The sequence below is a fragment of the Podarcis gaigeae genome (genome assembly GCF_964106915.1).
Source record: "Podarcis gaigeae genome assembly, chromosome: 11".
Taxonomy (NCBI): domain Eukaryota; kingdom Metazoa; phylum Chordata; class Lepidosauria; order Squamata; family Lacertidae; genus Podarcis; species Podarcis gaigeae.
In genome coordinates, this window is record NC_139687.1 from 25,812,983 (window position 1) to 25,825,483 (window position 12,501).

At 39.9% G+C, this 12,501-nt stretch overlaps 1 protein-coding gene across 31 annotated transcripts in view; it reads right to left on the minus strand.

The window, feature by feature from the left end:
* The window catches only part of PPIP5K2 (diphosphoinositol pentakisphosphate kinase 2), a 51,127-nt gene that overhangs the window by 20,015 nt on the left and 18,611 nt on the right, over window positions 1–12,501 (minus strand). For 28 of the 31 annotated variants that reach the window (XR_014556066.1, XR_014556067.1, XR_014556068.1 and 25 more), the window contains 13 exons: window positions 11,909–12,070; window positions 10,428–10,549; window positions 9,472–9,573; window positions 9,145–9,231; window positions 7,909–7,984; window positions 7,710–7,819; window positions 6,400–6,485; window positions 5,236–5,361; window positions 5,007–5,128; window positions 3,556–3,738; window positions 2,158–2,299; window positions 1,253–1,476; window positions 179–306 (listed from right to left, as the gene is read on the minus strand). Coding sequence is in view for 25 of the 31 variants with exons in the window: in XM_083702207.1 (XP_083558333.1) it covers window positions 179–306; window positions 1,253–1,476; window positions 2,158–2,299; window positions 3,556–3,738; window positions 5,007–5,128; window positions 5,236–5,361; window positions 6,400–6,485; window positions 7,710–7,819; window positions 7,909–7,984; window positions 9,145–9,231; window positions 9,472–9,573; window positions 10,428–10,549; window positions 11,909–12,070 (1,670 nt within the window). In the remaining 6 variants the exon portion in view is untranslated. Of the gene's footprint in view, window positions 1–178; window positions 307–1,252; window positions 1,477–2,157; window positions 2,300–3,555; window positions 3,739–5,006; window positions 5,129–5,235; window positions 5,362–6,399; window positions 6,486–7,709; window positions 7,820–7,904; window positions 7,985–9,144; window positions 9,232–9,471; window positions 9,574–10,427; window positions 10,550–11,908; window positions 12,071–12,501 lie in introns of all 31 variants that reach the window. The other 3 variants (XM_083702209.1, XM_083702212.1, XM_083702214.1) reach the window with 1 other exon arrangement.

Consider the following 12,501-nt stretch of genomic DNA (forward strand, 5'->3'; position numbering starts at 1 on the left):
CAGCAGAACAGGACGGTTGGTGGGGATCTGCCCTGGCAGGCAAGCAGCCTTGGGGGCGAGGAGGCAGCAAGCAGGATTTGGTTATCATACTTTTACTCAACAAATGGCTAAATTCATGTCACTATAAAAGTAACAAGAAAGTACCACTACCAAGTTTTCCAAGCAAAAAGGAACTTACAAAGGGTGGAGCTTGTTAACTGTATCATCATCTTGAGTTCTTTGAAGATCGGACCGGATTTTCCTCAGTAGTGGATTGCAGTACCCTTTAGCTATTTCTATTTTCTCAGCTGCAGTAATACCATATTCCTGGATGAGAAGAGCATAATTAAAAATAAGCTACAATGTGCACTGAATATATGCATGGCATGCTACAATATTTTGCTATAGGACCCCATTTGTTCTTTCTATTTCAGATTAAATTCTCTGAGCGCAATCACTTATCAGTTATGCAGCTAAATGTGCACCATTCATGTGCAGTCAGGGTAATCCTGAGGTTTGCAGAAGCACAAAACATCACTTGGAAAAATCCTAAGGGGTGGGGAGACACTCAAAAGAACCCACGGAGGACTGAGTATATCAAGTGCCCACACAATACTGACTGTTGAAAGGGAGGGGGTAAAACCAAGATGGGAGGGGAATGGAATACAGTGGTCGCAACTCTGTTTGCTTGTAAATTTCCATTCCTCATGATCTGATGTCAAAATCTAGACCATGTGTCACAATAGGTTTTTAATGTCTTGCATCGACTGGTTGCAGGAACCTACTTGTCACTCGCTTATTATGGCTTGGGAGTTAGTTGCACTTTGGCTCCATTAAAATAAATGGTGTAAGTTAGTCACTGATTAGGTCCTACTAATTTCAATAGGAGCTAAGCAATGACTAACCTGCCCCATTTATTTTACTAGGACCAAAGTAGCTTAGGCTGTAATCTTCTGCCTGCTTAACCAGGGAGTAAGTCTCATTGTACTCAATGGCACTTACAGTACACATGTACAGGATTGCACTGGATTTAGCCAATATATAGAAAAGATACGTCTATGTAATTATTAGATTACATATCCTCTAGATTTTTCCTTTTTTAATTTAATAAGGAACAGAAACAAACAATATTTTTTTCAATATATACCATTTATAAAAACTGGTTAGTGAACCACAAATCGTTTGGAAATAGTTATAGATTGCCATATTGATTAGCAAGCATAACCAGTATGAAACATCTAGTTGTTGCAGAATACTATTGTAGAGTACATACCTGTGGTATAACAATGTCAGCTAACGCCTTTGACAGTCTATATAGTTCCATTGTGTTTTCTAGTTTTAAAGAGACATTATGCTGGACATCATACTTAATACAGTCATAGATATCTGGAATTTTACTGATGTCATATCTTCCATTCTTTGTTTTAAAGTCCTTTTCAAGCTTGGACCACCTACGCAACATTAGCTCCAGCGTTTCACTGTGGTAAAGCTGAATATCTAGGTGGACAATTATTAGTGAAGAATAATCAAATCAGGTAACATGAAGTAAAATCAAATGAAACATTAAGAAAATTTATGATCTAGTATATTCTAGTTAGAATTATCTCATGTATATTTGCTTTCACATCAAATATATCCTTTTCCAGATTAAAGAATGCAACCCACTTACATGACAAAAGTCATGACCTAAACAAGCTCTAGTAAAGGACTGAACAGTTCATATTGTTCTGATGGGTAGCTTTATTAACTAAAGAGGGATAGATTGTTACATTGGCCACAGAAAGAACATTTTTTTCAATTTTAGTTGTTTTCTTCTAAAACTATTTTTGTTAAATTCATTTCCTCCCCCTGCACCCCCGTGCAAACTCTCTCTGCGCCATGGGTTTTCTCCAATCTAGTTAACTCTGCCCCTCCTTTTTTTGTCTTCGTCTCATAGCATACTCTCTTCTCTTTGCACCCACATTTCTCAACTGGCCGTTTTTACCACTGCGTGCCACACCACCCTCTCTTCTTTTGGGTCACCATAAATCTCTTGGCACCCTATCTTTTCTTCACTAATAACTCACTATTAGTATATATTTTAGTAGCTAAATTTCACTGACAGAAATACTGTCTACTCAAAATTCTTAAAACTGCCTAAGCCTTCATGGCTACAGTCTGCTTAAAATAATTGCTTACCTGCAGACTTAGGATCTTCCATCCGTCTTCTGATCTGAGATGTCAAACTCTGGATCAAGGAATATACCTTATCACACGTCTTAACAGGGTTTTTAATGACTTGCATTGATTTTATCAGAGAAACACTGCCGGATGGTGTGAGCTGAATATCAAATAAAAAGGGAATTCATTAGCTCTATTCATTTTTATTTTTGGCTGAAGGATAATAGGATACTATAACCTCAAAACAGGTAATCTTAAGAATCATAATTTGATTTTCAATAAATGATTGCTTTCAGGGTTTTTGTTTGTTTTTTACAATCAAGTGGTGTATAAATGTTATAAAACAAAGAAATTAAGTCCCAATGAAGTAAATGGTGCTTGTGGCACTAAAAAAGATGTTTGGTCTTATCTGAAGCACAGATTTGGTGGGTTCGGAAGCGTTCACTGGGTTGGGTAATCATCATGAGCTATGATGAAGGTAGGACAGCAGAATTGTGGGAAGTGGAGGAAAAAACACAGTGTGGTGGAAAAAACACACAGTGACAACAGAAGGACAATAGTGAAATAATAAGAAGTAAAAACACTTAACTGACAAAGGAATAGAGAGAGCCGGGAAAGCTGAACTGCTTTCGCCAAGGCTGGAGAAAAAACTGAGGAGAATCACTCCATTTTCCGCAGTTCTGCTCTCTTGCCTTTGTCATAGCTCATGATTATTACCCAGCCCAGTAAACCCTTCTTTAACGCACCAAAATTACTTTTTACCCAGTGGGTGGGATTCAACCAAGTTTTACTCTGAGCTGATCCATTGAAATAAATCAAGATGACTAAGTTTCGCCCATTAATTTCAATAGGTCTATTTTAATAAAACTTAGTTGAATACCACTTAATACATCTAAGACTGTTCAAACCAAAGTGCCTCTGCACTAGACATTTAGTGTGGATTTGCCATGCTTCACTCACCTACTTTCTCCAAGGCATCCACATGATGCCATCATCCAACCATTCTCATGCAATATTTTCCCTGTGGTCTTGAAAGACCAACTTTTTAAGGAAGGACAGGAAGCATAGGGCTATTTCCAGTTTTAGATGCCTTTAGTACTACTCTCCTGCCTTTTAAAGAGTGGGGCTTTGACATGGACAGCAACATATCAGAAAAATAACCATATCATTGCTCAGCACACATTCATTATAACACTTATATTATGTGTCAGTTTATTACTGCTTTTGTTATTTTAATTGACCTTTCAATTATCATCAAAACACTTTTCCAGTTATAATGTGTGTGTTTTTCCCCAATTCTCCTTGTGCTCCATTCAGGAGAGTTTCAGAAGATGGCTAGAAGAGAATCCACTGATTTTCAACATTTGCCCACATTCAGTATTTAGAGCACAGTATAGTACTTTGTTATCTTCTAACCTTTTCATAGTCTTCATCAGTAAAGTCTCTGTCTCTTTGGAGTATTTCATTAAGGCGTGCCTTCGCACGATGTTGGCAGCTGCTAAGAGAGTCACTGTCACTGTCGAGTAGCCCATTCATATTAGCACTTTTGACCATCTGGACAAGTATAGGAGTAAGCTCTCCCTCCAATGCCAGGAGTCCCTGGGTAAACAAAATAACTGAGTGATGAGGGGAAATGTGGCAAAGAGTCTAAAGCACAAAAGTGAACATTGGTACTTAACGGGATAAGTTCCTTTTCTGTAGGGAGAAAGGGGGTCCAGTGTGGGTTGTCACCACTCACCTCTCCACTGGCAGGAAGTCAAACTTTCAAGAAGGTACACCTGGTGTATCCCCTCACCAGTTCAATTCATGCTTAAGCAAATAACTGTATACCTATCATGCATATATGCTAGTGACTTTCTACCTGTTGTTAATAGTTTTTGCTTTTTAGTGCTTATTACACTATGGCCTACGCGCAGGCAGGTAATACAAGAAGAACTATGATTGTGGTGTCCACTTTTGATTAGAGCATATGGCTTGGAGCAGGGGTCATCAACCCAGTGCCCACAGGCACCATGACACCCATGAAGTCTTTCAGTGGTGCCCCTGAGTAGAGGCCCCAGACTTTGAGCTTTCAATTGAAATAAAAGTTAGTCTCCATCCATCCTGTTTTACCACATCAAGAAAGAAGCAATTTATAAATTTCACACACAGAATGACTGGTGCAGGGCCCCAACTATAGGGGGCAGAAGGGGCTTTGGTTCTCTCACTGGTGGTGGGAAGGGGGCTGAGCCCTCCCCAATATTGAGATGACTGCCACCCCCCACCCCCGCATGAGCGCTCATGTGCCAAGCAGTGGCGGAGGAAAGGGGTGCGGTCCACCCTGGGTATCATCACTGAGAGGGGTGACAAAATGACCAAAATATGAGTTTTAAGGGGGGAGGAAATATGAGTTTTAAAAATAAAAAATAAAAAATTGGGCTCATGAAACATTTTAGTTCAGTCAACAAATGCAGCTGGCACTGGGCACCACACTGCGGGGGCTGTCACTCCTGGGAGTGACATGGTGGCTTGGGTGCCTGCAGGCTCCATGCTGCCTGAAACGGCGTGTGACTTACATCTGCCCTCTGCCTCTCCCTCAGCCGCCCTACAACTGAGGGGGAGGCAGCGGAGAGGCTCAACGCAGCGTGCCCCGCCCCCGGCTGCAGGATGCACGCGCCATACCTGGCACCTGAGCATTGAACTACTAATCATAAGTGAGAGGAAAGCATGTATGATATGAAAGTAGGCCAAGTAGCTAATTTTGCATGTCTTTAATATTTAAAACATTTTTTTAAAAAGGAAGTTCATTGTACAATCTCCGAAATTTTCTTATAAACAGCCTGTATTCCTTTCCCATCTTTCAGTTGAAATTATAATTTTCATAGTACCTTTGCAAAAGCTGCCGCAGTCATTTGAACTCTGCCTTCATCCGAAGCATAAATTTTCAGATCATGCCGATAGGTACTATGCAGTCTAAGTAAACCACATCCTGGAAATCCAGCATAGTCACCTACCAAAAGAAAAACAACCTTATAATCTTGCTTCTGTTTCTTTCCCCCCCAAGTTCTCGGTCTAAAGAAATGGCTTCCTTTGCCACCAATAAATGAAATGAGTTACCTTGTCCACCTGGGTACATGCATCGGAAAGCTCTTCCTAGTTCCTCTGCCTGAACTCTGCCTGCAGGTGTTAATTCTCCTCCCCATTTTAGCACTAAGAGTAGAGATGGCTCACGTTTGTGGCTATCTAAATGCATACAAAAATACCACAATGCAAAATAATAGGTAAATAAAAACTGAGGAAGAACAACTAATTTACATCTAAATTTCATATGCTAGAACAATTTTTTAGCAGATAATTTTCCATTTCTGAGCTGAAGGAACTTGAAAAACAGAGGGGTGGATCTAAAGAAGCAGCAACAGAAATGAGTGGGTGGAATGTAACTTTCTGACCCACTCCTCATCCCAGCAGCCTCTCCCAAAAGTTTGGAAACCCTGCTGAATGGGGTAGGCTATGGCACCTGGGTAGGGGGAAAGTAAATCTCCCTATTTTTTGGCGATCCCCTCTTCTCACTCAAACCCCTACACCACAGTCCACACCATTAAACAGAGCCTAGGGAAAGGCTGCTTGAAATGAAGGGGTAAGAAAGTCACACTTCCAACAGTATTTGTCTGATTCAAATACAGTATGTTTGCAACACTGAAAAAACGGAAGAGAGAATAGAGATTATTCAGTTGAATAAACCTTTTAATATGATGAATAGTGGGCTATCATGTACATTCCTGTCAGGGACTAAGACTAACATATAAAAATGTGAGGATCCAAAGAACAGTGATACTATTCAGAGCATCAGGGATGAGTTTCGGATTGGATTTGTAGATTCTGAAACAGCAGCTGCTCATGCTGTATGGCAAATTGCTTCTGCAATTCTGGGGAATATCAAAAGCTGCTTGCAATAAAGCACTGGAAGGAGAGGGTTTGATGTTCAATTAAGAAGTCAAACATTGTACTTACAGCACAACCCTATTCATGTTTATTCATAAGTATCACTGTGTTCTGTGCGCTTACTGCATAGCAAGTGTGTTTAGGATGCACACCAGCCTTAAAAGTTGATATTTTGCTGATGACCAGAGCAAGCGAGGAACAAAATGTAATTAATAAACTTAAAAAACCCTACATGTTTCCAACTTCAGATTTTTTGACAATAAAAGTGTTAAAAAGCAAAATTCAGTTACATTAAGCTAACAGAGGGACCTACTTCTAGAATTAATTAGCATCCCATACCTTCTTCTTCACTAGATGTTTTGGGACAACCATGAGGAAGATACGTCAGCTGAACTTTGCGGTTTATGCCAGAAAAATGTCCATACCTAAGAACAACAAATGGAGAATGGGGGAGGCAAGGAGCACACATTAAAAATGAACTTGATATATATCATGCAGCCTTGTAAGTGTGTGTGTGTGTGTGTGTGTGTGTGTAGCTATTGCATTGCTGCCATGATGAAGAATGCCTTTCCTGCACTGTACCACTTTATCCTGCAGGTTTCAGTACTTCCTACATATGCACAGCGAGCATGTTAGGCAAAATGAATTTACTTAACATTCTTACTTAACTGGCAATTTTCTCTAGGGAGTTCTCTAGGGAGTAAAGGGAGTTTGTTTTCATAGTAGAGCATTCAAGCACCCAATTTCCACCTACAGTCTGAAGTAGTGTGCAGGAAAAGCTCTATCACTTGATTCTCTGATAGTAACCCTTGAACAGCTTAACAAAGCAGAAATTCACACAGCAAGTTAGTGTAGGCCAGTCTTCCCAAACTTGGGTGTCCTCCAGATATCTTGGACTACAATTCCCATCAACTATTACCATTAGGTGCTGACAGGGTTGTAGACGTAAGTATAGTTATAGGTTTCTCAATCTCTTAAAGCAGCAGTCTGTGGGCATATTTGCAAAGCAGAAAAAACTGTCATGGACACCACACACATTTAAACCAAGCACATGCTACAACCTATTCTATTGGCTGCAGTAGAATGCTTCTTTCAAGCCTAATTCAATGGGAAGGATGGCCCTATGGACAGTGGCGGAGAGCAGGCGGGGGCATGGCACTCAGCACGGGTGGGGGGGCAGCTGTGATGGCACCCCACTGGGATTGTGCTGCCAGGGGTGGTGTGCTCCCCCTGCACCCCTCTTCCTTCGCCAGTGCCTATGGACACTGGGAAAGGCTCATTGGCAACTCTTGTCTTAAACCAGAGTTAAAAGATCAGCAGAAGCAGGATAAAAGGCACTCTCCCCCAAATTCCCTCTGCCATTCTCCTGCAGGCCTTAGTTATCATTTATATGTCTCTGCAAGGAATATACATGCACAAAATGGCATTCAGTGGTTCATTAGAAATAGATTTCATGCTACCTAAAATTCTGAAGATGCAGTAATAGTGTGAAAGAGTCAGAAACTGACTAATAACATGGATTAGTTCCCATATTTCAGATTAACAATGTGGTTGAACTCTCTTTGTTCCTTAAAGAAATCTATATATCTAAAAAAATACATGAGAAAGATACCCGTGTCAGCAGTAAGATCTCCAAATTAAATACTTACATCTCCAACACAGTTTTCAGCTGTTCAAGTTTAGATTTGTTTTCTTCAATCTCAGAGTCATTATTTTGTCCTAGCTCTATTAAGAGGTGTCTTGCAATGTCAAGTACTTCCTAAAAGAGTGGCAAATTGCATTAGCAGTTTATGAAGACAGGTGTGAGTGTAAAAAAAAGAAAAGATTTTTTTTAAAAACCCAACTTGCCTGCAATTGCTTCGGCTTTTTTAATTTTAGCTTCCCAGACTTGTATCCATTGCATTTTTCAAAAAGATCAAAAAACCTTTAAAATAAGCATGGAATGATTAGAAAGGCAGTGAATTACTTTGCTAGAAGTCACTAGGTCAAACTAGTATTATTTTCTGGTTCTAGATTTTTATAATAGGGAAAAGAATTGCTCATTGTTTAGGGAAGCTTTTAATATCTGATGGATTACTGTATTTTAATATTTTGTTGGAAGCCACCCAGAGTGGCTGGGGAAGCCCAGCCAGATGGGCGGGATATAAATAATCATCATCATCATCAACCCCAAACCAGATTATTCATGTCTTCACATCTAGCAAATAACTGTTTGGGAAGCATGTGGTTGTTAACACATAACAATGTATTCAGTTATGAACTTTCCATATATTAACTGATGGTCTTGAAAAGACTTTGCACCACGTTGTATATGCAGTCTCTACGGAATAGTATCTCAGGTCACCATTCTGTGGCTTTTGCTCCCTGAACATTCGCCAAGGCTTATGTTTATAAGCCATTCTCAAGCCAGTTTTGAAATAACTAATAATATGCACTTAGAAAGTAATGAAACTGATGTAAAGCGAGCAAGTCAAAGTTAAGCTGGTGTAAAGGTCAACCAGGGTTGCTGCTTTGCCTAAGCCTTGGCGACAGAAAACAAGCCCTTAAAATAGTGTTCCGCACTGGATTGCAAGCTTACAAGACCAAGCTGAATGGGCTTAGGATGCCATAACCCTTTTCTGGGATTTACACCAGCCTTGACTCAGCCAGCTTCTCCTCAGCATTCTGAGCAAGTTATAATACCAGTGTATCTTTGGCTGAGCCATCTGAGCCAGAAATCAGCAAGCTGAACTGGAGAGCCACTGCATCCTAAGTGGCTCATACCAGTGAATCTTGCCATAGGACTGCCCCGAAGAGTTCTGTTTTATTTGTTTAAAAAATTATATATACTGTAATTACTTCAATGGAACGTCCAGGGCAGTTTACAAAATACAGAAGTAAAATTAAACTTTAAAAGCATAAAAAACAAAACATTTGATGCTACAGCCTCTTAATACATAAATACAGATGAAAAATCAAATTAAATGTCAATAAACGCAACACAGATGCACATCTATGCCCCCCTCGGTTTAAACAATTATCTTACTACATGTAATGGGGAAAATATCAAATTTGTTCATTACATCCCCCCAGCCAATTACTTACTTCTGATGTTTAACTTCCATTTTCATTTTTTGTTTTGGTGTTCGATCTCCATGTCGTATAACAGCAATAACACATCTAAGTTCCATCCTGCAAGCATACAAAGATTTAAAAGCACAAAGTTTGATTGTCATTAACAGCAACAAAAAAGTATGAAAAAGAGAACATGTAAATATGATTTCTCATATAAACATTAACGAAACATTTCAATGAATATGTTGTTGAATTATTCTAAACTGAAAGTGAGCGAATACTGAGAGATAAGAAAAATAGAAAGTGTTACATAGTCAGGTTGAATAATTTAGACAGAGGGGAAAAACATTCTCGTACATTGTTCCAGATGTAGTTGGCACAATAGGAATATCCTCTGCTTCTAAAGGTATGGACCATGGGATCTGAAACTGTGGAGCAAGTTCTCGCATTACGATATTTCTAAATGGAATAGAAATAAGTGTTTGCTGAAATTAATAAGTCTACATTAATAACAATTAATAATTTGTCTAATAAAAACAAGTTGAAAATGCATTAACCCCTTAATGAACCATACCCACATATGTTATGTTCCATAAATAACGTGCCATTCTTTAATAACCAATCATGCTGCTTCTAAAATATTTTTCCCTAATCCTGAAGTTCCTAAAGTGGATCTCAGTGCCCTGAACACTTTATTTATGCTAGTGGAGGCCCTCTGCCTTTGTGTGGGGGTATGCCAGTGTTTTACATTGAGCAGCCGGCTGTGCTAGTGAAGCCATGGCTTCTAGCTGTCTGCCCTCTTCCTTTCCTTAGAATGCCTCTGAGGAATTCTTCGCTTTCCAGCATGCCTAACACCCATGGGGGGAAAAAATCCCTTTTTAAAAGGAGAAAGGACTCATGCTGCTGCATGGTAAGCTTGGGGATGGGGAGGAGAACAACCAGGGATGGTTTGTCTCTTTGTGTTTTATTAAGTACTGCACATTTTGCCTTTCCTCAAAGTTGCACAGAAACTATACTGGGTATGCATGCTCATTATGGGCATCCTAAATAGCTGTTATTTTATCTGAATTAATTGTGTTAGCTCTATTTTGCAAGATACAGTTTCCAACAGGTCAACCACACAGAGGACAGTATTCAGCTAAGTCCTACTCAGAAGAGACCTACTGAAATTAATGAACCTGAATTAGTCAGGTTCATTAACTTCAATGGGTCTACTGTGAATAGGACTAGCATTGAATACCACCACGGACATTCTATTTACTTTAAATAAATTATGGAAAGGAAACGGTCTGACAAATAGCATAAAATCTTACCCAAGAATTTTAGCACAATCATCATAATATTTCATAGAATTCTTCACGAAACTAAAGCCATTGACATCACAGACGTAAGATTGTCCATTTGCACGCAACAGATCAAAGCCACAAACTGTTTGCTGTCAAGACAAGAAATCACAAGGTTTATAAATTTATAAAACTTCAGATAATTATCTACAGTAAAAAATAATACACAAAACTCATCTCTTCTTCAAGGATCAGGTTCAACTTGAAATGTATTTAATGAATAGCTTCTCCTCACAGAAGGTCTCACTACTGCATTTTTTAAAATCTTTGGATTTTACGCCCTTCCAAAGTCTAACCCTTATCTTATCCCTTCAAGCAGTGAGATATATTAATAAAATAATTTGCAATACATAGTACCATGTAAATGTATTTCAATCTTATAAAGTAGCATAAATATTAGCAAAGGACTCAGTTCAAACAGCCAAAAATATAGGTCAGTCACAAATGATGCAAAAAGCACACACATTTTATCGGGCTCCCAAGTTTGTGTAATGTAGGTTTTATTTACATATTTGTCTTAGCATACTTTCTCTCCTAGTCAGAAGAAGAGAAGGAAGGTCTTGTTCCCCCTCTGCTGCCTAACAGGGAACAGCATTTGTTGCCTAGGCACAGTGGCAAGGGAGTGCATAGCTGGCTGCCAACCTTGGTGTGGCTGGCAATGTAGTATTTCTGCTCTTCTCACCCACATGGGAGGCTAGGAGAGTGGGAAGTGGGCCTCCCAGGGCAGTCCTGGGTGAAGACTTCACTCATCCAGAATCACTCTGGGAGTACTTAAGGTGAGCTGTGGAGAGTGGAGTCACCACAGTGGGCATCAGGATTGCCCTCCCATCCTCCCTTTAATACACTGGTTTATGGGTTATCTGCTGGAGAGTGACAGTCCCACTTTGACCTTGCTATGGATCATTTTATCACACTGTTTGGCCAGGTCTGCAGGTTTCACCTACTTCAGAGCCAAAATCACAACTTTACGGTAGAAAAGCCATTAGGCTGGATCACTACTGAGGATGGGCAGAGGGAGAGACCCCTCTCAAGTTGTCCCATAGGAGGATCTCCTTAAAGGATTTTGGAGGGCTGCACTTTTTATCCAGATGGCTGCACTTTTTATCCAGATGCCAAATCACCCCCTGCTGCTGATCATTGGGGGTTCCTCATCTGTGCTACCTCCCTCCCTGAATTTTGGTCAACCCCAATGCTTCATCAACCAGCAAGCAGGCCGCTGGAGGCTTGTAATGCCATGCCTGATGCCTATGCCAAACCTGTTGCATCCATAATCAATAAAGATGTGGTCTAACTTGAATCCAACACCTGTCTCCTGTTTCATCCTTGTGTGTTCCACCACTGCCTCACTGTGCTTGGGCTTGCAGATAACAATTCTATAACAACTCAAAGCTAAGGAGATGCCCTCTGGGGTATAAACAAAGACCACTTTCTCCAGCCTTCATTCATTTTACCTTAAAAGCTAGGCATACTTTCCAAGCTATAAGCTTCTCCCTTGCATTAAGGATGACTGGATACCGTACTTCTTTCCCTTCACTGTCCCGCTCCACTTTTCCATCCAGTGCAGGGGATTTACGAGCTTCTGCATGTGCATAATCTGGTCCTACTGTGTATACCTTTATTTGGAAATAAAAAATTACAACAGAATAAAAAACTTTTTTTTTGGTTCATTACTTTTTTATTTCATAGTCAGCTCCTGGGCCTCTAGAGTCATACTCATTACTTTCACATCATGGGGAGATTAGTGACAAACTGAAAAGCGCTACAAGTTCCAATGCTATACTGTATCCATGTCCCAATTGGCAACCTAATCTTGCTGAAAGTTTCATATTACAGCTTCTGCTACTACCAATTTATTTAACATGACTCCTAATCAGATAGCTTACAATCTTTGGCCAGGACTCAAAGAATGTGCAATCAGCTCTGCATACCCAAAGGGATTTAGATTTGTTTTTCTTTAAACTGCTCCCTGCCCACATCACATGGCAGCCAGATAATGTACTATGGGAGTTTCAAAAGCAGTGGTATGTTTCTTCAAATAAAAAAG